Source organism: Lepidochelys olivacea (assembly GCF_965140295.1).
Source record: "Lepidochelys olivacea isolate rLepOli2 genome assembly, chromosome: 4".
Taxonomy (NCBI): Eukaryota; Metazoa; Chordata; order Testudines; family Cheloniidae; genus Lepidochelys; species Lepidochelys olivacea.
This window is the reverse complement of record NC_140414.1, coordinates 88,037,257-88,063,807: the sequence shown is the minus strand read 5'-3', so window position 1 is coordinate 88,063,807 and position 26,551 is coordinate 88,037,257. Positions and strand designations below refer to the sequence as shown.

The window sequence follows — 26,551 nt, the reverse complement described above, 5'->3', positions numbered from 1 at the left end:
TTAAATTAAAATAAGAACAGTCACTTTGAGCTATATTCTACCCTTGTTCCAAATGTGGGCCTTCCACTGATTTCAATTGGACATATTTGTTTATTTCTAAAGAACAAGGGTCAAATACAGAATCAAATCACTAATCAGACATAAAAATTATTACATACATGTACACTCCTCCTATTTAATCCTGCATCTATCATGAACCTTTGACTGCCTCAGCTGCACTCTGCTCTTTAATCTATCTCCCCAGAGAATTCTAAATTCCAAACTTCTGAACAGCTTCAAAACAGACACCATTATTTTAATTAAATCCACTGGCCACAGAAATGTTTCCTTTTTTCTCTTCCGAGATGTGAAACTCACACCTCACATGCCTATGCTTAAAATGACCTGAAGCGCCAGTTGGACAACAGTCAGTCTACAATGGCGATGGTATTCATGGTCAGATATCTTGTGCCTCCTGAATGCTAGAAAAAGAACCTCATACTTTGCAAAAGGAGAGATTCCCAAAAGGCGCTGAGATACTGACCTGGAAATCATGACATTTGTATGTATAAACAAAATCTATTTGTACAGAATTTTTAATGTAAGAGATTTTCTTGCTCCCTCAGAGGTCTGTGTGAGTTGTTCTCCTGGCACTGGGAGAGCATGGAGCTACAGGCTGAGGTATGAAAAAGTAACAATAATAAAAAAAAATGCAAGTGCTCTAAAACGGGCTTTTTCGCCAGGAAAAACACTTGATGGTATGCTTTCAAGGTTTTACCGGTGACTCTTTGAGATGACTCGTTGTCGGTAATACAGTCATGCCAAATTTACACCAATACATCTTGCTGCCACCCCACCATGTATTTTATACACCATTCACGTACCCTATTCGTAATAGGCTGTATACAGATATACACACACACTGGACACGTGTAACACAGCCCTGCCCACGCCCTGCCCCAGGGAATTCCGACCTCCGCTTGCACACGCGCGGAGGCTGAGGCCGGAGTCTCCGCAGGGAGGGTGCCCCGAGGCGCGCCCGCAGCCCCCCGTGTTTTCCAGCCTTACCCTACGACCACCAGCTCTGGATCTCGGGCAGGCCGCGGCGGGTCGGAAGTCACGGGCGGGGGGCAGGGGCGCCGCACCCCGCTAGCCACGCGCATGAAAGGCGCAGAGAAGAGCGGCGCCCGGGCTCGCAGCAGCCCAGCAGGGTCCCTTCCTGTCCTGGCGGCCGCAAGCGGCGCCCCCCTGTCATTTCTCATTGTGACCCTCCATCTCCCGTCGGGAGAGAGGCCGGGGGCGGCCGGGAGGGGGTGGCAAAGGGGTCTGCGGGGTCGGGCTGCTCCGGAGACGCTGGAGCTTCACCCTCCGCTCGCTGCGGGCTCTGAGCGCCCCTTCCCGAGGGCCGCAGGTGGCGGGGAGCGGAATTCCACGACAGCTGCAGTAAGCGGGGCTGGGCGGCTCCTTCTGCCCAGGGCGCAGCTCTCCCCTGGGCAGACACTGCGCCGCGCGGGCCCACGCGCCCGGAAACCCCACTCGAGCCAGCCTCCTCCACTGCCCGAACAGCCCCCACCTCCCGCCCCACCGACCCATCCAGCTGCCAGACCCTGCCCTCTTTTCTCACGCAGTAGGGAGAGCCCTGACCACTACCCCATCACCATCACACCCCACCCCACACACAGGCCCCTTCCCTCCTACCAATTATTCTCCCCCTTCCAGGAACAAGAGCCTTAATGCCCTAATGCCAATGCCCCCTAAACCCAACAAAGCCCTACCCATCCCCCAGGCAGGCTGGAGTAATTTGTATGGGGGGGGGGGTGCTGAGAGCTATTGAACCAAACTGTTAACCCTGTATATAATGGAAACCACTTCAAGCCAAGGGGTGCTGCAGCACTGGCAGTTCCCCACCCTCCTCTGAGCCAATAGGAAAAGCCATACCCACCATCGTAAGGTACGCAGGCCAAGTCCTTCCACCCACCCCACCCCCCTTTCCCATCCCACCTACAAGCAGGAAGATCTCACACACAATGACCAATTAAACTGTGAGTTTTAAGAAAGGAAACCAGTGGTTCACATACACCTGTGCAGGTCAAGTCCATTGTCTTCCTTCTGCCCCTTCTTCACAGGATTTTCAGGACAAGGCTGCTGATGGACTACTCACCAGAATCCAGATTCAGCCAGCATCGAGTAGCACTTTACTGTCCTCATAACCCTACTGAATGACAGGGTGACTCAAAAAGAAAGATACTACTCAATGAATCCTAGTGGTGGAATCTGGCCCACCTTATGTGGAAGGGAAAAATGCAAGAACAAAACAAAAAACAACAGAGGTAGGGACAATTGCTACAAACAGGAGTTAAAAATACTCTTGTTCAGAAAATAGTACCAGGCATAGGAGTTGGAGGGAGCTACAGCATCAGTCCAGGCAACAAGAATGCATGCACATCCTTAATGCACAGTAAACCATAAATATATGGAGAAAATAAGATAATTAGTGTCACTCTGGGGAATTATGGTGATTCCTCCTTTGCCTAAGTGTGAGAATTTTTATTTCAAAAGCATGATTTAATAAAGAAATTCCAAGGGAGATTTCCACCAACTGACTTTAAATGAAGGTTTATTTCAGAAACGAGTTTCTAATGCAGTTTATTCACTACAAAATTCCTGTGCTTGCCCATGGGACTGGCAGGTGTAGCCTATTGAGTATTTCCAAACTGTACCATTTAAAAATTTCTCTGTACTAATTATATGCCTTAAACAATTCCACACACTCCCACCCCTACCCGAATTTCCCCAGTTGTTTCTGAAACAATTCCACTATGCTTGGTTTGATGCACGAGAAAGGCGAAGCACCAGATAACACTACATCAGGCCTTGGCTTTCCTTTGCAGGAGTTAATGAATTTGGGAAAATGAGTCAATCCAGAGCAAAGAGTTGGCTAGCAGCCTCTCCCTCAAAATCCTTCTGTGGGGGCAGAAGGAGGGCCATCTCAGATAAATTAATCCACACCAGTTTCCCCCTTCACTATCCCAGTTTAAAGTATAGCTAATTTTCATGCTACAGGCAATGGGGGAAGGTGTATATTTACACCCGAGCACTTCCCACTGCTACCAGTGTACAGGTTCCAACAAAACATGTACATCTCAGATAAATACTGTACAACTCGCCATAAACAAGCACTACCAGGAAAGGGAGAGGTCTTAGGGGAGCTAAAAATAAACTGCTAAAATAGCAGGAATATATAACAATTTGCTAAGCTATATTAAAATATTATTTAGATCTTGAAAATGTAATATTTAGATATAGGATTTTTTTTATTTTGGTTTGTTTTAAGAGACAGGAATGAAAAGGAAAGTATGCAGAAATATTTCTAATGTTTACTAATACAGTTATCCTCACATATAAGATTGAAAAACATTTACTTTACAGATTCTTCTGAACCACTACAACACTAAATAATAATAATTATACAATCCAGACAATAAGCACAAAAGAACATTGCAACATAATTTTAATTGTAAGCCATGATGAATAAAGACATTAACAAAATGCAACTTATGAACTGTACATCTTTAAGTATAAATGAGAAATATTTGCTTTGTTCTAAACTATAATGTAGTTTTATACTGCCACTAGGTGGCTACTTTGTTTATCAGAGTGTTACTCTGAAACCTGTATTGTGGTGTTAGTGTAACAGCTGTGTTAGTCTGTATTCCCAAAAAGAAAAGGAGTACTTGTGGCACCTTAGAGACTAACCAATTTATTTGAGCATAAGCTTTCATGAGCTACAGCTCACTTCATCGGATGCATTCTGTGGAAAGTTTAGAAGATCTTATTATATACACACAAAGCATGAAACAATACCTCCTCCCACCCCACTCTCCTGCTGGTAATAGCTTATCTAAAGTGACCACTCTCCTTACATTGTGTATGATAATCAAGTTGGGCCATTTCCAGCACAAATCCAGTGTTTAACAAGAATGTCTGGAGAGGGGGGTAGGAAAAAACAAGGGGAAATAGGTTACCTTGCATAATGACTAAGCCACTCCCAGTCTCTATTCAAGCCTAAGTTAATTGTATCCAATTTGCAAATGAATTCCAATTCAGCAGTTTCTCGCTGGAGTCTGGATTTGAAGTTTTTTTGTTGTAAAATAGCGACTTTCATGTCTGTAATTGCGTGACCAGAGAGATTGAAGTGTTCTCCGGCTGGTTTATGAATGTTATAATTTTTGACATCTGATTTGTGTCCATTGATTCTTTTACGTAGCTGGCATTGCTGGCACATGATGGCATATCTCACATTGGTGGATGTGCAGGTGAACGAGCCTCTGATAGTGTGGCTGATGTTATTAGGCCCTGTGATGGTGTCCCCTGAATAGATATGTGGGCACAGTTGGCAACGGGCTTTGTTGCAAGGATAGGTTCCTGGGTTAGTGGTTCTGTTGTGTGGTATGTGGTTGCTGGTGGGGGTGGGGGGTGAGAAAACCTGGATTTGTGCTGGAAATGGCCCAACTTGATGATCATACACATTGTAAGGAGAGTGATCACTTTAGATAAGCTATTTCCAGCAGGAGAGTGGGGTGGGAGGAGGTATTTTTTCATGCTTTGTGTGTATATAATAAGATCTTCTAAACTTTCCACAGTATGCATCCGATGAAGTGAGCTGTAGCTCACGAAAGCTTATGCTCAAACACAATACAGCAGCTCTTATCGACAAGTCACTTCAGTTATAAGACCCTAATTTACAGATGCTGGTGACAGTCTTTTTTTAAAAAAAAACAAAACAAAAAAAACCACAACACCACACCCTGAGGCTGACATTTTTCATATTTGGTCAGTCCAGAGATTAATTTTATGGAAAAATTTGACAAAAATTCCATTTGGTTGCCTGAGATATTGTGGACAGGGCGATTTTCACCAGGTAAAACTAATTATTTTTTTCCTCTACTTGGATATCACAAATACTGAGGGGAACCAGGGAAGCTGAGTCAGATGGATCACAAAGGGAGGAACCACTAAAGCCATAATTCCCCTGTGGAGCTCCACTAGCGGTAGCAATTGTGAAAGCAGCAATTAGGACATGGTTACCATGGTATCTTACAACACTTAGTGAATGGACTAGGAAGAGGACAGAATTGTGGCTGAAAGGGGGCCAAATCTTCATCCCCTACATGGAGTTCAAGTAAAAGGGTTTTGCACAGGAGACTTATACAGCGGCTTGGAGGACAAAAATCCCCTCACCCAAAGAGGGAGGCAGGGCATGGAGCACCTGCACAGGTTGGAGTGCAGTGAATTTCCCAAGGAGGGATAAGATGTTAAATATCATTCAGTGGTCATTAAGGGCTACACCCTGCCTTAAAGAAGACAAGAGAGAAAGAACCCATAGGTCTTGAGGCCTCTGCATGTGCTGGGCCCTCCACATTGCTTCCTCGCCACTCACCCGACAGCATGCCTTTCATGACCTGTACTGTCATTAGAGTTTCTACCAATCCCTCCAAGTGGAAGGAGTTTGGTGTGGAAGTCAATGCTGGTTGAAGCATCATTAACTCCTGTCTCAATATCCTTCAGTCTTGGAGTAAAGTGTTCTGCATAGAGTGATTGCTTCCTCTCCATCCCCACCCTCAGTATGTGTCCTGAATGCCAGCTGAAGCCCAGCTGTGTGGAGTTGGTGCACAGCACCTTTTGCTGGCTCAGAGAAAATGAAGACTGCATGCTATGTAGGCTCTACTGTACCCTTTCATGGGCTTAGAACCCTTCCATGTTCCTTTTTACTCTGTTTTGTTTCAACACCTTGATGTAGAGGAGAATATAGGGCCTCAAATGAGAGAGCAGAAGCGTATGGTAGTGCATAATGCCAAAGAAGTTGCACAGAGGGTGCTGAAGTACTCATGGAAGACTCTGTGGATGGGAGAGAAGGAGAGAATACTGGGCTCTCTATAGGAAGGGTGCAAGAGAGCACCAGAGGTTTATATAAAAGAGTACAGAACTGCTGTGTTTTACATAGAGGTCAGGAGCGCATGAGGGAATTTTAGATTGTAAGCTCCTGAAGGCAGGGACTGTCTTCTTTTGTGTTTGTACAATGCTTCGCCCAATGGGGGCCTGGTGTATGACTGAGCCCTCTAGATGCTACAAATGCAATACAATATATACCTTTGAAATAGGTCCGGGAACACATAAGGGAACACTTTAGGGGAATGTGTAAATATCTCAAAAGTTTCTAAAAGAAGGTTTGTGAGCATGTAGGAATCTTAGCAAATGGACAGATTCAGGAAAACACTGAGGAGCATCTACAAAGCAGGAGCACTTAAATGAAATATTAAACAGGAGGGGTGCAGAAGAGATATTCACAGGGGATGTTGAATTATATAAGGAAACTGAAAATGTGTTTAAAGTGCACAGGAAGGCTTCTGAGTGGTGTGCAAAAAGCATCAAGCATTTAAAAAGAAATGGAGTAACACAGGGTATCTCTATAAGAGAGGTGTGGTAAAAGTTTCTAGGGGAAAGTTGTGGAGCACTTGAAGGTCTCTAAACAGGAAAACAGAGACTACTGACATTTTCAAATGAGTTAACAGAAGTGTATGGCTGTGATAGAGAATTGGGGTCATTAGAGGAAGGGTACAAAAAGTACTTGGAACTTCTATGGTGAGAATATATGGAAGTGTATGGGTGATCTCCAAGAGAAATGGATACTCAGAGCAAAGGAAAGGAAACAAAGGAGCATAAAATCTTTAAAATTAGGGTTCTTGGATATGTCAGGAACTACAAAAAGAAAAGGAGTACTAGTGGCACCTTAGAGACTAACCAATTTATTTGAGCATAAGCTTTCATAAGCTCACAAAAGCTTATGCTCAAATAAATTGGTTAGTCTCTAAGGTGCCACTAGTACTCCTTTTCTTTTTGCAAATACAGACTAACAGGGCTGCTACTCTGAAACCTATCAGGAACTACAGTGCTTCAAGCAATCTTTAGAGTGGTGACAAAGCACATTAGAGAGAAATAGGGTGTGGCAACACGAGGTCTTTACAGGTGAATTCAGGAGCACACTAACTGTCCATAAAGGGCAAGGCAACCACATGCAATCTTCTCTTTTTCTTCCACTACAGCATACTAAGCAGCAGAAGAAAATTAACAATCAACATGAATTTGCCCATGCAGTGTTGAGCAATATTTTCCCAGAAGCACTGGCTACAGTAGTGTAAATTAAACTAGTTTTGACTAATCATCTTCAAGCTGCTACTGCTGCAAGCACATCCAAGGAAATAATACTCTGCAGCAGGACAAATACAATGTTGCTGATGGGAGAATCCTGTGGAAATAACTATTAGTGTGTGGGGAATGTGGTGGGGAGGGAAACTGCAGATGCCGCATATGTAGGATAACTGCAATATCATGCCTTGTTTAAACTCCTGTATCCTCAGAGAGTATACTATAATAGATGTTAGATAACTAACTACGCTACAAAGTGAAACCATAAGAAGAAATCAGTGGCGAGCTTCCACACCTCAAACAACAACTGCAGTCACCTCAACTTCCTTTTTTTCTCCCCTCTTAAATTATATCTTGTGCCTTAAAATATGCATTTTATAGTGGTTTGCAAAGACCTAAAGAAAATATATTTCTAGAATGAAGATGGTAAAATTACAGCTCTGTTACATCAAGAAATAAATAAGAAGAATAAGATTATGGAAATGATAGACTATCATATCATCTGAACAAGTGGGTGCCAAAGGAAACAAAATATTAGAAGAAAAATGTTTAGTGACTCTAATATGATTTATTGCAGGCTGGAACATACATGCTATAGTTTGCCAAAGAGGAAGTTCAAGATATGGAGAATTACAGATAGAAAAGGGAAGTGAAAAAAGGCTGTCTGTAAAGCTACCCTGTGAAAACTTAAAAATAAATAAATAAATTAAAAGGACATATAGGACAAAATCACTATCAAAATAATGCAAATGGGAATGCCACTTGAATTTACAGTCCCAATAGAAATACAAAACCTTCACAACTGTATTTAAAACTTAAGTTAGGCTCGGTACATTATTATCTACACAATAAACGTTTGCAGTGCTATAGAGGGGACAAAACAGTCCCTCCCCTGAAAAGCTTACTATCTAGTTAAGAAGAAATTGACCAGCGCAGGTACAGATACATAGAATCATAGAAGTGTAAAACTGGAAGGGACCTCAGTAGGTCATCTAATCCAGACCCCTGCACTCAAGGCAGAACGTAATAACTTGACCATTCCTGATAGGTGTTTGTCTAACCTGTTCTTAAAAACATGCAAGTATGGAGATTCCACAACCTCTCTAGGCAATTTGTTCCAGTGCTTAACAACCCTGACAGGTAGTTTTTCCTAATGTCCAAAATAACCCTCCCTTGCTGCAATTTAAACCCATTGCTTCTTGTCCTATCCTTAGAGGTTAAAGAGAACAATTTTTCACCCATCTCCTTGTAACAACCTTTTATGTACTTGAAAACTGTTATAACGTTCCCTCTCAGTCTTCTCTTCTCCAGACAAAACAAACCCAGTTTTTTCAATCTCACCTCATAGGTCAAGTTTTCTAGACATTTAATCATTTTTGTTGCTCTCCTTTGGACTTTCTCCAATTTGTCCACATCTTTCCTGAAATGTGGCACCCAGAACTGGACACAATACTCCAGTTGAGGCAATATCGGCATGGAGAAGAGTGGAAGAATTACTTCTCGTGTCTTGCTTACAACAATCCTGCTAATACATCCCAGAATGTACATCCCAGGTGTTTGCGTTTTCTGCAACAGTGCTACACTGTTGACTCATATTTAACTTGTGATTCACTATAATTCCCAGACTGCTTTCCTCTGTAGTCCTTCCTGGGCAGACAGGGGAAGGAGAGAGAACAGGAAGAGAGAATGAGGGTGATTACAGTAAGATCGCATGATTCATATTTTAGGGATTAATGCATATAGCATTGAGAGTTTCATTATTTCCCTTCAGCCTCACTATTTAGCAGGGGAAAGTAAGGTTTATAGATCTCACAATATGTGAGGGACTTGACAGAGTGGAGAGATGACAGAGAAGGTCAAGAAAGGAGTTCCAGACTTAGGAGCCACATAAAAGAAAGTGAGGAGAAGAACATGTGAGGAAGAAATGAAGGAGGTTGTTAGACCTGTGGCTTAAGCTGAATGAAGAGGTGAGGGGAAGAGTGAAGAGGAGGTGGAGGAGCATCAAAATAAATGCAAATGGAGAGAGATGCAAAAAACTAAGACTATGTCTATGCTACAGACTTCTGCCAGTAGATATATATGTTGATTGGGGTGTAAAGAGGTGTGATCACTGACTGACGCAGCTATGCTGACAGACATCTGTAGCGTAGACACAGTTACACTGGCAAATCTGTGCTTTTACTGGTGTAGCTTGCTTCACGTGTAGGGGATGGTTTTACTATACTGGTACAAAGCACACCTTTGCCAATATAGCTGTAGCCATGTGAGGAGTGCTTTGTCACTGAAGTGTGCCGGTATTCCTAGACCAGTAAAGCGCTGCTAGTATAGACATAGCTTGAGTTGTGCATGGCCTCAAAGGAGCTTGGATTTGTTACAGAAAGCAAGAGAAAGCCAGTGAAGAGGGACTGAAAATAATAAGAGAGAGGTGTCAGATCATTTTCACATCTAATTTTGGACAAACTAAAGGGGAAACAATCAGGAAGACCAGAAAGGAAGTAGTACTTTAAATTCAAGAAGAGAGATTGGAATAGATAAGAATGGCTTGAGGTGGACAGCATCACAATAGCAACAATCTTATTTGATTTGGACAATGTGGGGAGGGTGACGTAGGGTACCACACTTCGGCAATACTAAGAGTATGGTCATTGGCACGGTCAAACTCAAAGTTCCCCCAAGTCAATGGTTCACTGGGCTGACACAGTGAAGACAGGTCAGTTTCACAGTCAGCATACCCAGGGGAGTGACATGGCCAGCATCATGTCTGACTGTAAGGGATCAGGGCATAGGCAGTCTTGCCTAGCAGTCACAGCTGGGCCAACCCACATGTCAAGGATGGCTACAAGGCAGAAGTCAGCAAGCAGGGATCAGAATAATCACTAGAGCCAAGATCAATAAGCAAGAGTCAGGGTCAGAGTCAAGGCAGGGTCAGAGGCCAGAGATCAGAGGTAGTTAGGCTGGAATCAGGAGGCAAGAAGAAGAGAGAGTCAAGCAGGGGTTGGAGACTGGAAATCAGGAAAAGAGGTGAGGTCTGGAGTCACAGCAGGCCAGAAATCTGTGTAGTTGCCCAGACAACTTCCTGGTGTACCTTCTACGTTTAAATAGCAAGTATGGGACAATCAGAGGGTCATAGATTGCTGTCACTCTGGACGGTACTTCCTGCACCTAATCTCCATAGTGCCCCTTGGATATGGTAGTGCATGGTCTCCTGGTGGCAACATCACATGTCCCAGGCTCTGCAGATCTGGGTTCTAGTCACATGGATCAATACATTATACTCACCACTTCCTTGGGGTTGGCCTCAGGCCTGTTTTATCCAGCTGGTCTTGAGGAAACCTTTTCACCAGGTCAGGGCATGACACGGGCAGCAGCAATGCTCTTCAGGATCATAACCCTCCCAGTCACTAAGCTAGTACAGTCTCCCATTCTGCAGTTTAAGAGAACAGGATAATATGGACTACCCTCATGCCCTTGGACCTGGACTGGTGGGGGTGGCTGTTGGGACCGGTCAGGAAAAGGGTCCTCCATATAAGGCTTCAGGAGGGATACACTGAAATCATGATATGTCTTAAAGGATTGAGGGAGCTGCAATTTGAAGGTTACAGAGTTGATTTGATGATAAATCCAGAATGGTCCAAGTAACTGGTGGTCTAGCTTGCAGATCAGCCTGTTCATACAGAAATGTTTTGCTGCAGGCCAGACCATTTGGCCTCCTGCGAGAGCTGGGCCTTCCTGGCATCAATAGTCCACATACCACTTGTAGTCCTTTTTCATGTCTTCATGGTGGTCTTTAAGCTCCTCCTGGATATGTTTAATTCATTGGATACAGCCAGTGGCTGCTGGGTTTGGGCAGGCTGCCGGCAAAGCTGGGTGGAACCCATAATTTGCAAAAATGGGGAGGCATGGTCAGCATCGTTGTATGAGAATTCAGCATAAGACAGGAGGGAGAACAGTTATCAGAATGGTAGTTGACAAAGCACCTTCGGTATTGCTCTAGTACTTGATCCACCTTCTCTGTCTGTCCATCTGTCTGAAAGTGGTACATAGAGGAGGTAAAAGCGCAAAAGTAACCGGAGCATTTCATGCCAAAAGCATGAGACAAACTGTTGACCTTGGTCCAAGATAATACAGTCCAGAAGCCCATGATGATGGATTAACACACACCACTAGCAGCTGAGCCGTTGCTTCAGCAGAGAGCAGGGAGCCAAAGGAGATGAAATGCATCATTTTGTTCACTTAGTCCACAATGGTCAAGACCACTGTGTGGCCATCAGAGTCAGGGAGTTCCTGAAAATCCAGAGTGATCGAGGCCCAGGTTATAGATAAGGAGAATGCCAATGGGCTTAGCATGGGGTCTCTTGGTGTGTGCACCCAGGTCATGAGAATCAACATAATCCCAGACTTCAACTTGTAAATGGGGTCACCAGAAGAAATGGAAAGCCATGCAGGAAGTCTTAAGGCAGCCAAAATAGCCCACCAATGGAATATCATGGCACATATGACGCACTTCTGGCCTGGGACGCCCTGGTGGAATGTAAATAAGCCCATTGAGTTATGTGATCGTGTTCTGTGTGGATCATTGCATTTTGGTTCTGACTTTCATTTGTTCAGTCACCTCCTGGGCTTACAGATCACGCCACAAAGCAGATCGGGTTAGGTCAATCAGGTCTTGATGTATTGCAACACTAAGGAAATGGTGAGTTTTTAGGAGATAGGGTGTTTTTGGTTAGTCTCCTCATTCTCTTGGTAATGTTCACCCTTTTGGAATAAGGCATCGGCTTTCCCATTCCTGGCTCCTGGGCGATAGGTAATGATGAAACCAAACCAAGGGAAGAACAATGCCTACCTGAGCTGTCTTTGGTTTAAGGGTCAAGCCTTATGAGGCTAATCAAGGTTATTATGGTCAGAAAAAGACTTGCATCTGGTGTCAGACTCCCTTGAGGTGATGGCACCACTCTTCAAAGGCCGATTTAATCACAAGCAGTTCTTTGTCTAATATTTCATAATTCCATTCAGCAGAGGTGAGTTTTTGGGAGGAGTTTGAACAGCGGTACAGCACTTGCTGTAGCCTGCACCTCTGAATGAGTACGGCCTCAAACACAACACTGGATGCATCGGCCTCCACTATGAATGCTTGGGACAGGTCCATATGTGCTAGATCAGGAGCAGTCATAAAAGTGGCTTAAGCTATTTAAAGGCATGGTGAACTTCAGGCACCTAAACAAATTTGATGGCTTTCCAGAGGAGGTTTGTCATGGTGGGTATTTGCCCTGAGAAGCCTGGAATTAACCATCGGTTAAAAATTTGCAAGTCCAGAAAGCCCTATAACTCCCAGGAGGACCTGGGTACTGCCCAGCTGCAGACAGCCTCCATCTTTTGCGGGTCCATCTTAATGCCCTTTGGGAAAAGGATATAACCCAAAAATTCTGTGGAGGATTGGTCAGATACATTTTTCCAGTTTCACATATACACTCTGCTTCCGTAGTCTTTTCCAGATGGAATGAACATGGTAACAATGTTGATCAGGGTTCTTTGAAAACACAAGTATGTCACCAAGATACGGGACTGTATATTGGCCCAGAATGAAGTGTTGAAAGGTTATGGGAGCATTGGTCAGACTATATGGAATTACTAAATATTCGTAGTGCCCACAGCAGGTTAAAAAGGCCGTCTTCCATTCGTCTCCTGCTCGAAGGTACATTAGGTTGTAAGCCCTCCAGAGATCCAGTTTGGTGAAAATTCAGGAAGACCATACATGATCTAATAATTCTCAGATTAGGGGCAGGGGATACCGGTGTCAGACCATTACCTGGCTTCGGGCCCGAAAGCCTACACAGAGGAATAGCATTCCATCCTTTTTCTTAACGAAAAGGACCAGAGCCCCTGGCAGGGAGGTGGAGTGCTGGATGTAGCCCTAGGCCAGATTTTCCTGGATGTATGAACAAAGGGCTGCCAGTTCTGGCTCAGACATTGCATAGATCCATCCATAAAGGACCTTCATCACAGGATGCAGGTCTAAGGAGTAGTCATAGTTCCAGTGCAGATGTAGCATGTCTGCATTTTTCTTGGGAAGCTTGAGAGCAATTCCTTCTGGCTAGCCAATGCCAGAAATCTGTATGGTTGCCCAGACAACTTCTTGGAACACTCTCCAAGGTTAAATAGTGATCATGGGCCAAGCAGAGGGCCGCAGGGTGCTTTCACTGTGGACCCTTCGGGTGGTATTTCCTATGGCACTTAAGTGTTCCTTGGATGAGGCTCTGCATGGTCTCTCTCTGGTGATGTGGAAACATCTGTTATCCTAGACTCTGCAGACCCAGGTTCTAGTCCCACACATCCTTACAATTGCCTTTGATTGCCTAATGGATCAGGTATTCATTTTGCACCTGGGTGAACCGGAGCTGGCCATTAAGTGTGATATCAAGAGAGACTTGAACACGACCTTCAGGGTTGTAGTCAAGCACCTTAATCACTCAGCCACCAATAATTTTGTTTGTTTTAAACTTAACTGGATTTTTATTCCCCCACACAAGCCTCTCAATAATGAGGATTTAAGAACCTAGCGTAATTCCTGATACATATATAAAATTAAACTCTACATAATAGCATCTGAATAAAGGAGATGGAGAGCGGAGTCCCTTATATATGAAATTTACTGTTTTTTAAATGAGTATTTGGCACTTACATCCCACAGTGATAAACAGATTAGAAATACATAGGCAGAGAAAGAAAAAGGGAAAAGTTGATCTTGCCGTTGGACATTTCATGAGTTTTCTCTCTTTGAGTCCTGATGTCATATCAGGGTTCTAAATGAAGGGAAAACTCGGGGGAAGTGTAATTGCATTTGTAAAAAGAGCTTTATTACTTTAAATAACAGGAAAGCACATGGCTGATACCCGATGTCAGTTTTCAACCTGTTTGTAGACACAATATGAAGATACTGGGTCAGATTCTCAGCTGATTTAAGTCAACACAGCTCTACTGAAGTTAATGCAACTACCCAATTTGCACTAGCTGAAAATACAGCTCTGTTTATGTATAGAATACAGCACTGTTATAGTTACAAAACTAGATGGTCACTAGATGTCACTCTTGTTTCATAAAAATGAAACAGTATGCACTGATATTTCACTGGAGAAATTCATGGGTATCTTCCATAGTAACATCTACATGGCTAAAAGGAAACTTTAATACAATGATGATATTTACCTTCTCACAGAACTCTGTGTGATGAAGCTAAAATGCTTGAAATATTAACTCTCCACTAGAGATGGACCTGCATCCAAACCCTGGATCTGATCCCCCTTCCCACAAAACTTCAGTCTGTGTGGGTGGGCTGGGGGGGAGTGAAAGGGGGATTCAAAATCCAGATCTGAATTTTGCAGCTTTCAGGCCTATCATGTGTCTCTACTACAATTCTTGGCAACGGTAACGGGTTATAGCAGGGGGACTAGAGGTCAGTACCACGAAATGTTATTCTGATCTCTTTTTCTGTACTGATATGCAAGTTTGGGAAAGTCACTGACCCTTTCTATGCTTCATTTTATCCACATACTAAATGAGTATATTACTATTACTGGCCTCATAGACTTTTTTTTATTTTATTTTTAGAGAGAGCTTTGAGATCCATGAATGAAAGCCACTATAACATTTGTCATCTTGCTGAACAAATGAACCATAAGATGTCTTTAACATAAAAGCAATAGATACATCTATCGAAGGAGACTAAATATTGAAAAAAAATCCTTTGACACTAATTTGGAAGAATAAATATTGATACCTAGTTTTTTTTGTTTGTTTGTTTTTGCTTACCTGATTAAAAGTACATTTGTTATTTCGCAGAATCACTTTGCTAAGTGTAATGCTCACTATGAATAGTCTCAAGGAAGTTAATAAGACTGCTCATAGTAATGAGTGGCACATCTGATAGTAAGTGCTTACAGATCACTTCCTCAAGCAGAAGCACCAGGTCTTGCGGCCTGTAATGTAAACTTAAGTTCCTTCCTTTCTGGTGAATAGCAACATCATACACATTTGCTTTTAGCTTATACTTTTGAACTATTTTTATTGTCTTTTGTTTTATTGTGTCGGTAGTGCACTAGCCTTTCACAATTATGGCCTAATCCTGCATGCCCTCATTCATATTCTATGCAAATGGTGTCTGAAAACTTTCTCGCAGCTGAATGACTGCCAAAGTTTGGACATCATTCTGAAGTACTGTACACGGTTTGAATCTAACATTACCCAGAAAATAGAAAATGGGAAACAAAAAAAAACTTGATAACAAAACTGCCTGAAAACAAATATTAAACTTTAATATGCAATAACCTGAGCATTTGCTGAGTATTAACTCATGCATGTTTTATTTATATCTTTTTTAATCCTGATTTGGTGCAAAAAACTTGTATTTCCCAAAGCAACAGGGTCATCTGTCAGATGATGTATTATATACATTATTTCTTAGACTGAGCTTCTGAACGCTACTGAGATAAGGCATACATACTTAGGAGTTCATTTATCTTTAAAGGCAAATCTGACATTTTATCATATTTTTACATAAATTATGAATTAATGTCAAGAAAATGCAATCATCTTAATTAACTACAATAACAAAGAAAGCTAATTAGTGTTTTGGTAGAGGTGTTTTATTTCTTTGGGATCTGATAGGAAGCATTTACTACAGCAGGATCAAGTGTCCCTGGAACTGAAGGGGGAAGGGGAAAAAAAAAAAAGGGTTGAATAAAATTCTTGGAAATGGTCCATAAGGCTTTCAAAGCACATCAGTAATAAGAATACAATGATAAAATACAGGGAAAACACAATTACTATTCTTTTCGCATACAATGGATTTCTTTTATCAACATAATGATTATATCAAAGTGGTCAGTAAATCTTTCTTTTCTCTTTTTCTTAACCCAAAAAGCCATGATCACACGGCCACCATCAGAACTATTTGATCCACTGTATATCAGGTACTACTGAGCAGCTAAGATAACAATGTACTTTAGAGTTTGCATTAAATTGTTTCAAATAAACCTCCACCACTCACAGGAGGTCTGAGCACAGCAGGAGTGCTCAAGCCATGTTTGGAGAAGGTCGGAGAAAGAGTCTGCTCTAACTTGTGCAAGGAGCCAGACTAGCTCCTGGCAGCCAAGGCACAGGAAGGCCCATACCTTGGTCACTGTACCAGGCTCACCAACAGCACAGAGGTAATTTGGTCCAACATGTGTGCAACACTAAACCAGACAAAAACTTGGTTTAATCTGGAGGGGTATTCAGAGGTGCAGCAGGACAGCCTGTGTCCCAGAGTCACAGCTATCCCAAGACATGCACACAAGGTGAGTATGCTCCAACAAATCAATATTTAATGTGCAATGCCTCAGACATTTGATGTCCCTGACCTTCTCGCCGTTCATATAATACCGAATACCAGACTGAAAACTATCCTCACAGGCATACTACTGTATATTTGCTTATTTTGGGGATTGACACCTTCGTTCAAAGCATCTGGGTAATTTAGAAAGGGCCAATTTCACAAAGCTGAAAACAATTATGAGCCAAATCAGCTGGGGATAGGGGAGAATTTAAATGGAAAAATGTGAATATCTGTGAATGGCTTATTAGATGCTCAAAAAGCAACAATAAAGAAAAGTCTGCACTGGTTAAAAAAACAACCAAGCTTAGAGGGGATGTGGAGGCAGCTATAAAAAATGAAATATATGTAACAAATGAAGGAAAGTAAAGATAGTAATGAATATAAATCAGAAGCTAGGAATTGCAGAAAATTGGTAAGGGAAACAAAGGACACACAGGAAAAAAAAAATCTATGGCCAGCAGAGTTGAGGATAATAAGAAAGAGATTGTAAGTATATTAGGAACAAAAAAAAATCCTGAAAATCATATTGGTCTATTACTAGATGGAAACGGTAGAATTATCAGTAAAAATGCAGAAAAGCCAGATATGTTCAATAAATAGTATTGTTCTATATCCGGGGTGGAAAACAGCCATGTAGTCATATCATGATGATGATACTCATCCCATTCCACTATCATCTCAGCTTAGGTGCCCGCTGTGCAACCGCAGTCCCTGGCTTGAAGGGGTTTCCATCTTATACAGGGTTTACAGTTCGGTTCAACAGCTCTCAGTACCCCCACTGTATACATTGTTCCGTCTCAGCAGCTACCACAGTCAGACATTTTTGGATGCAGGTTATCTGGACCTGCTGATTTAAGAGTTTAAAAACAGCTAGCCCCAGAGCTTATTGGACAATTAATGTTGCCTTCCACTAACTCTTGGAACACAGAAGATTGGAAGAAGGCTAATGTTTTGCCAATATTTAAAGAGGATAATCAGGATAACTTGGGTAACTACAAGCCTGTCAGGCTGACATCGATCCCAGGCAAAATAATGGAGTAGTTAATATGGGACTAAATTAATAAAGAATTAAAGGAGGGTAATACAATTAATGCCAATCAACATGGGTTTAAATAGATCCTGTCAAACTTTCTTGATGAAATTACAAGTTTGGTTGATAAAGGTAATAGTGTTGATGTAATATATTTAGACTTCTACAGAGCATTTGACTTTGTACTGCATTATATTTTGATTAAAAAACTAAAACAAAAATTAACGTGCTTCACATTAAATGTATTAAAAACTAGCTAAATACAAGGTCTCAAAATGTAATTGTAAATGGGGAATCACCATGGAGCATGTATGTTTCTAGTGGAGTCCCATAGGGATTGATTTTTGACCCTACGCTATATAAAATATTTATCAATTACTTGGAAGAAAACAAAATAATCATGATAAAGTTTTAAGAGAACAAAAAGGTTTGGGGAGTGGTATATAATTAAGAGGACAGGTCACTGATACAGAGCAATCTGTATTGCTTGATAAGTTGAGCACTAGCAAACAAACATGTTTCAATATGGCTAAATATCAATGTACACATCTAGGAACAAAGAAAATAGGCCACACTTACATGATGGGAGACTCTATCCTGGGAAGCAGTGGCTCTGAAAGTGACTTGGGGGTCATGGCTGATAATCAGCTGAACATGAGCTCCCAGTGTGACACTGTGGCAAAAGGGCTAATGTGATCCTTAGATGCATACAACAGAGAAATCTCAAGTAGGAGCAAGGAGGTATTATTGCTTCTGTATTTGGCACTTGTGCAATCATTACTGGAATATCATCTCTAGTCCAGGCATCTGCAGATGAAGAAGGATGTTGATAAACTGGAGAAGGTTCAGAGAAGAGCTATGAGAATGATTAAAGGATTGGAAAACATGCCTCATAATGATAGACTCAATGATTTTTTTATCTATTTAGCTTAGCACAAAGAAGGCTAAGGAGCAACTTGATCACAGACTAGAACTACCTATGTGGAGAACAAATATTTGATAATGAACTCTTTAATCTAGCAACATAGGTATAAAAAAGAGCCAATGGCTAGCTGAAGCTAACAAAGTCAGACTGGAAATTAGGTGCACATTTCTACAAGTGAGCATAATTAGTCATAGGGACGATTTCCCTAGGGTCATAGTGGATGCTCCATCACTGGCAATTTTTAAATCAAGATTGTATGTTTTTCTAAAAGAAATCCTGTTTCAAACTGGAATTATTTTGGAGAAGTTGTATGCCTGTGTTAAGCAGAAGATCAAACTAGATTATCAGAATTGTCCTTTACAATCTATGAATCTATTAGTGGCCAGTGCTGGAGACAGGGCACTACTTTAGCTGTATCACTGATCTGATCCAGTGTGGTGGTTCTCATTTTCCTCTGAAGAAAGCCAATACAACAAAGAGCTAATGACTTCATTTGTTCATCTCCCAATTTTACATGTAAAGTCTGGGGTCACTTCCCTGATCTAGTTATGGATGGATAAAATTTTACTTGTCACAAACATTGCATTAAATTGCATAAACACAAGAATAAGGTCACTGTTAGCAGATACCCACTTTGCTTTCATACATAAACACTTGAAAATAACTCACCCACACATAATATACTACCCAAACCAAGATCAATAATCTTCTTCTGCTATCAAGATGGCATGCCTGCCATGTTTGAATGTTTATTTATTAATTTTTATGGGAAAGTTAGGTTGTTTAGGTTCTGCTGTCTAGCATGGATTTAGTGGCAGGAGGGCCACGGGCTTCAGGTATTGTTCCAGTACAGAGGTCTCTAACTGTAGTGAGTAGGGGGACCAGGGAGAGTCTCAATGGCTATCATCCTGAAAAGTGCTTGGATTTCAAAGTCTCTTCTCTACCACTCTAGAGCTAGGTCCTGTTAGTGCATGGTGGAGCAGAGGCCATGGTGAAAGATGTTTACAGAGAAAGCCATACATGAGTCTTTCAACTTACCACCATGCTTTACAAAGGCCCAAGACACAAGCCTGAGAAGTCCAGGAGGTGCCTGTTGATATGTCTCCTTAATCATCCATTAAAAAAAAGGCAAAAAAAAGCCCATGAAGGAGAGCCCATGGTACATTCCACAATCATCAGCCGGTCTCAGGGAGTCCTGCTGATAGGCCTGATGGAAATAACTCATATATAGACCCACCAGAAAGTATATGGGGTTCCCAGGACAAGGCCACTGAAGCAAAATGTTAAGAACACTATTCTCTATGCAAGTTGCAGAGTCAGCTGCCAAGGCAAGTCCTCTCTGCTCTAGGGCAGCTGAATTTCAGAATAGCTCCACCTCCACAATGAATATGGCATAGGTGTCTGTGAGGGAAGTACTAATTATTTAGCTATTTCTCTTTTTAACCTTTTCCACGGCAAGTGACGCCAGAACATTAACATGCCAATCCTTTCCGAGTCTAATATCCAAGTGCACTCTTGTCACCAGCCAATTCCAAATAGAACACAAGGTGACCTTCCATTGACTACTTAAAACTATCACAGAGAGTCAAAAATGGTCATTCAGTAAACTTCTTCAACTTGTTGCTACCCAGTAATATGTGGTAGTGGGAAAACTATAATTTGGTGATAAAGGCTTCAGTTCTCTTTTCTGCTTGGCAGTTTGCTCGAGCCCTCATTCTTAAAAAAAAACATCAAAAACAACAAAATGACAGTTAAGACCAATAATTTTCAATTGAGAAATTGCTAAAGGTTACAAACTACACCCCGACTTATCTCTCTCTTTTCTTAAAAAAATTATGTACTGAAACTCCTGGATTTCACAGCACACGTGTACTCATTTTCAAAGACACCATTCAGTATTATGGTCTGTCGGCTTACAAAATAATAATTTTCTTTCAAGTGGTAAACTTGTTTGATATTTTTATGTCTAGTAGAATACTGAGGCATCTAACAAATGGAAATATAAAACACTGATAGGGATTGGGCCTTGGATGCATTTAAGAAGCATATCCTTGCTTTCATTTACTGTAGACTACTATATTATAGGTTTCAGAGTAACAGCCGTGTTAGTCTGTATTCGCAAAAAGAAAAGGAGTACTTGTGGCACCTTAGAGACTAACCAATTTATTTGAGCATGAGCTTTCGTGAGCTACAGCTCACTTCATCGGATGCATACCGTGGAAACTGCAGCAGACTTTATATACACACAGAGATCATAAAACAATACCTCCTCCCACCCCATTGTCCTGCTGGTAATAGCTTATCTAAAGTGATCACCAAGTTGGGCCATTTCCAGCACAAATCCAGGTTTTCTCACCCTCCACCCCCCACACACACACAAACTCACTCTCCTGCTGGTAATAGCCCATCCAAAGTGACAACTCTCTACACAAGGTGCATGATAATCAAGGTGGGCCATTTCCTGCACAAATCCAGGTTCTCTCACCCCCCCTCCAAAACACACACACACAAACTCACTATCCTGCTACCAGCAGGATAGTGAGTTTGTGTGTGTGTGTTTTGGAGGGGGTGTGCAGGAAATGGCCCTGGAGGTATTGTTTTATGATCTCTGTGTGTATATAAAGTCTGCTGCAGTTTCCACGGTATGCATCCGATGAAGTGAGCTGTAGCTCACGAAAGCACAAGTACTCCTTTTCTTTTTACTATATTATAATACTCCATCTGCTGAGTTGACAAGTACTTTTAATATCAAGCTTCAATGAATGTAAAATTCCTCTTCCACAATATTACATTTTATAAAGTAGACAAGCACATCTCCCTAATCCTCCCATCTCTGGAACAATTACTAATAAAACTAAGAATTCAATTTAAATCCTGCAATTGCCATGGATATAATACAGGCCTAAGTATATTTTGAAATTTATGTTAAGAAGTACTCTTCTTCCAGAGCCTCTTAACTTAATTCTAATCATAGAGCAAGTTCTCTTCTCCGATTTACTTGACAAATCTTTACTCCAATATTCTGTTCTCCCTTTGTATAAGGAAACACTTCTCCTTCACAAGCACTGCATCAAAAACACATACATTTTTAAAATCAGATCAGTTTGATACTTAATTTCTTTATGGTGATATGGAATGGTCTCAGCCAGAGTGAAGGGAAGATTTACAGTTACTGACTGTAAATGTACAATAATTTTGCAGTTATGCAATTCCCTGCACAATGATTTATGTGAGTCTAATCTGCATAATCTTTGCACGGTTACTGAGAAATAATCACTTGTGATTATGCAAATCCCTCTCTCTCACTGGATGCAGCGTTTACAACTCTGTATCCAGAAGCCAAAAACAAAGCCACATAAATATCTGACCCCATTCCCACCTATTGTCAGCACTTAAATACCACAAAAACAATGAGGAGTCCAGTGGCACTTTAAAGACTAACAGATTTATTTGGGCATAAGCTTTCATGAGTAAAAAACCCACTTCTTCAAATGCATGGAGTGAAAATTACAGATACTGACATAAATATACTGTCACATGAAGAGAAGAGAGTTACCTTACAAGTGGAGAACCAGTGCTGACCAGGCCAATTTAGTCAGGGTGGATGTGGTCCACTCCCAATAACTGATGAGGAGGTGTCAATACCACATTCTACAAGCCATTATCCTCCGACCCCACTGAGGAGTACCAAAAGAAACTATATCATCTGCTCAAGAAACTCCTTGCTTCAGCACAGGAACAAATCTTCACAGACACACCCCTAGAGCCCTGAGCAGGGGTATTCTATCTGCTACCCAAGATCCATAAACCTGGAAATCCTGGACGCCCCACCATCTCAGGCACTGGAACCCTTACAGCAGGATTCTCTGGCTATTTGGAGTCTCTCCTCAGACCCTACACTACCAGCACTCCTAGCTATCTTCAAGACATCACCAACTTCCTGAGAAAACTACAATGCACTGGTGATCTTCCTGAAAACACCATCCTGGCCACCATGGATGTAGAAGCTCCTTACCCCAATATTCCACATGAGGATAGACTGCAAGCTGTCAGGAACAGTATCCCTGATGAGGCCACGGCACACCTGGTGGCTGAGCTTTGTGACTTTGTCCTCACCCACAACCATTTCAGACTTGAGGACAACTTATACCTTCAAGTCAGTGGCACTGCTATGGGTACCCGCATGGCCCCACAGCATGCCAACATTTTTATGGATGACTTAAAACAAGGCTTCCTCAGTTCTCGTCCCCTAGCGCCCCTCCTCTACTTGTGCTACATTGATGACATCTTCATCATAGGGGCCCAGGGGAAGGAGGCCCTTGAAGAATTCCATCTGGATTTCAACAATTTCCACCCCACCATCAACCTTAGCCCAGACCAATCCACACAAGAGATCTACTTCCTGGACACTACAGGACAAATAAGTAATGGTCACATAAACACCACCCTATACCTGAAACCTACTGACTGCTATACTTACCTACACGCCTCCAGCTTCCATCCAGGACACATCACACAATCCATTGTCTACAGCCAAGTCGTAAGATACAACCACATTTGCTCCAATCTCTCAGACAGAGACAAATACCTACAAGATCCCCATCAACCATTCTTAAAACTACAATACCCATCTGGGGAAGTGAGAACACAGATTGACAGAGTGAGACGGGTACCCAGAAGTCACCTACTACAGGACAGCCCCAACAAGGAAAACAACAGAACACCACTGACCATCACGTACAGCCCCAAGCTTAAACCTCTCCAGCACATCATCAAGGATCTACAACCTATCCTGGAAAATGATCCCTCACCTTCACAGACCTTGGGAGGCAGGCCAGTCCTCATTTACAGACAGCCCCCCAACCTGAAGCAAATACTCACCAGCAACTACACACTACACCACAGAAACACTAACCCACGAACCAATCCCAGTAACAATCCCCGTTGCCTACTCTGTCCCCATATCTACTCCAGCGACACCATCAGGGGACCCAACATCATCAGCCACACCATCAGAGGCTCATTCACCTGCATATCTACTAATGTGATATATGCCATTATGTGCCAGCAATGCCCCTCTGCCTTGTACATTGGCAAAACCAGACAGTCTGTACGTAAAAGAATAAATGGACACAAATCAGATATCAGGAACGGTAACATACAAAAGCCACCAGAAGAACACTTCAATCTTCCCGTACATTCAATAACAGATTTAAAAATAGCCATCCTTCAACAAAAAAACCTTCAAAAACAGAATTCAAAGAGAAACTACAGAGCTACAATTCATTTGCAAACTTAACACCTTTAATTTGGCCTTGAATAGGGACTGGGAGTGGCTGGCTCACTACAAAAGCAATTTTCTCTCTCTTAGTATTGACATCTCCTCATCAATTATTGGGAGTGGACCACATCCACCCTGAGTAAATTGGCCTGGTTAATACTGGTTCTCCACTTGTAAGGTAACTCCCTTCTCTTTATGTGCCAGTATATTTATGCCTGTATCTGTAATTTTCACCCAATGCATCTGAAGAAGTGGGTTTTTTACCCACGAAAGTTTATGCCCAAATAAATCTGTTAGACTTTAAGGTGCCACTGAACTCCTCATTGTTTCTGTGGATACAGACTAACACTGCTACCCCTCTGACACTTAAATACTGTAAAAGTTGCAACAGAAATAATGAAGCTATATTCCCAGATATTAAATGCAAGTTGATTAACAAAGGAATTACTCTTACTTAGTAGAAGAAAGGGGACTAAGGGTATGTCTACACAGTAACTAGACACCCATGGCTGGTCCATGCCAGCTTACTTGGGCTCACAGGGCTTGGACTGTGGGTCTGTTTCATTGCTGTGTAGACTTCTGGGCTCGGGCTGGAGCCTAGGATGTGGGAAGGTTACAGAGCTTGGGCTCCAGCCCAAGCCCGGAAGTCTACACAGCAATGAAACAGCTCCACAGCCGGAGCCCCACAGACCCAAGCCGGCTGGCACAGGCCAGCTGTAGGTGTCTAGTTGCAGTGTAGACATATTATCCTAAGGCTATCTTAGAGTAAGAGGGCAGTGAAAGATGGTGACAGGTTGGACAGTCTATCAGAAACTATGGGGACCACATTTATTGAAATGAGATGTTCTGAGGCTAGCAGCCAATCAAATTGGAGGTAGCTGTTTTAGGGCTCTCTGTTCAGTTTCTTAAGGTTAAAAGTTTAAACAAGCCTAGAACAGAAGACCTGGAAGGGAAACAGTGAGGCTGAAAGAACTTCATGGCCAAGGTATAGATGGTTGGGAAAGGCTATAAGGGAAGGGATAGTTAAAGGGGAAAAATAAAAGAAAACTGGGTATTATATTATAGCCATTGTGGTAGACAGATGTTTAATAGAGAGCAAGAGATAGTAGTAAATATCTTTTCTCCTTCTCCAGTTTCTTATAGTTTTACCCATATGTGATTAATTGGGGCTATATCTATACCACTTATGAATTCTAACTGCTATTGTGAAGTTGTATTATGAAAAAAACTGCTCTGTTGTAAGTGCCTATATATATGCGAATCCATCATTGCTGACAGTGCCTTTAGCATGTACATCCCAGACAGTTACAAAGAGAAACACTTAAGGTTAACAACAGTACTTAGACCTCACAAGTTTAGACGCAAAAAAAAAAAAAAAAAAGCATCCACATCCTTCGAAAAACCTGTTTAGCTGATTCCTCTGAAGAGAAGGGAGCAGGTGAGCAGTGGAAGTTACCCTGAGGAGAACAAAAGAGGCCGGGTGACCAGAAGGGGTTTAAAAGACATGAACACACAGAGAAATAGAACAAGCAGCATGGGGCAGGAGAAAGCGAGGCCACAGATGCTGGATAAAGGGTTTCATGAGGGAGAGAGGCAAGCTAGCATGCAGCAGACTGAATGAGGAGGGGACATCCTGGTTATCTGCCCTCTGGGACCCTGTTGGTTCCCCAAGGACTCACAAGGGACAGGTAAGCTAGAAAGTGAGGGACATTTGCAGTTTTGAGATGTTCATTATTTTTTATCTGTATTCTCCTGTGCTTTACACGATTATGTATAAAAGAGAATAAGGGTTTTACACCATACAGAGTGTGCGTGTATATATGCTTCACAACTACTGGGTGCCTCAAAAGAGTTAAAGTATAAACCAGAAGCTTGACACCTTTGAGTTGGAGTGTTGATCCATTTAAGTAAGTGAGATATTTCAGGGTCAGCACTGGTTGTGGGACCTAGGGCACATAGAAGAAAATCTGCCAGAAAAACCAAGAGAAAAACCAGTGCTGCAATCTGTTGAGGCTTGTAACGGGGCAGGACTCAACCCTGTGGTGCCTCCTGCTGGTCGTCCTTGGGAATTAGCTCTTCAAGCCTCCAGAGTGCCCTCTGCAGGCCAGTGTCCCGCTTGCTGCTGGCCCCCCCGTGTCCCTCCCGGACCACGGTGCCCCTTTACCCGGGGTGCTGCCCCCTGCAGTACCCCACCACAGATCTGGGCCTCCCCCTCCCAGGGGAACCCCTACCCACTATCCCCACCTCGCCTCAGTATATGGCTACCGCCCAGTCATCATCTAGCCCCCGTTCACTGGGGCAGACTGCAGTATATAAGCCAATCATCACAGGCAAAGGGGGGTTTGGACCTGCTGCCTCTGCCTACCCGTGGGCTGCCCTCTGCAACCCCAGTACCTGTTTGGCCTTATACTAGGCTGCACGCTGGGAGGTTTCCAGGCAGGAGCTCCCCAGCTCCTCTGGCCTTCCCCAGGCCTGCTTCACCTTAGGTACCCAGGTACACTCCCCAGCAGCCAGGGGCTTCTCCCTCTACGGCTAGAGGAGACTCTCTCAGTGCGTGGCCCACAGCCCTTTTATAAAGGCCAGCTGTGGGGTCTGTTTGGGGTGTGGCCAGGGATGAAAGTAAGTTGAGTGACTTACCGGTACGCTGGGCCCAGCTCTGGCCCCCGGAAGGGGCAGGGTTGAGGGGGTCAGAGCCAGCCCCAGCCCACCCTGTAAGGTAAGTGGTCCCGCTCCACCCTGCACCGGGGTAGCAGCAGCAGC

General features: G+C 42.7%; 1 protein-coding gene across 2 annotated transcripts in view; it reads right to left on the bottom strand.

Annotated features, from left to right (window-relative positions):
• FAM149A (family with sequence similarity 149 member A) overlaps positions 1–26,551 on the bottom strand; it is a 76,330-nt gene that overhangs the window by 27,898 nt on the left and 21,881 nt on the right. Inside the window, exon 1 of one of the 2 annotated variants that reach the window (XM_084625952.1) lies at positions 1,048–1,426. The exons of the other annotated variant lie outside the window; for it this stretch is intronic. Within the exon in view, the coding sequence (XP_084482078.1) occupies positions 1,048–1,241 (194 nt within the window). The 5' untranslated portion in view covers positions 1,242–1,426. Of the gene's footprint in view, positions 1–1,047; positions 1,427–26,551 lie in introns of those variants that run through there. 2 annotated transcript variants of the gene reach the window in all.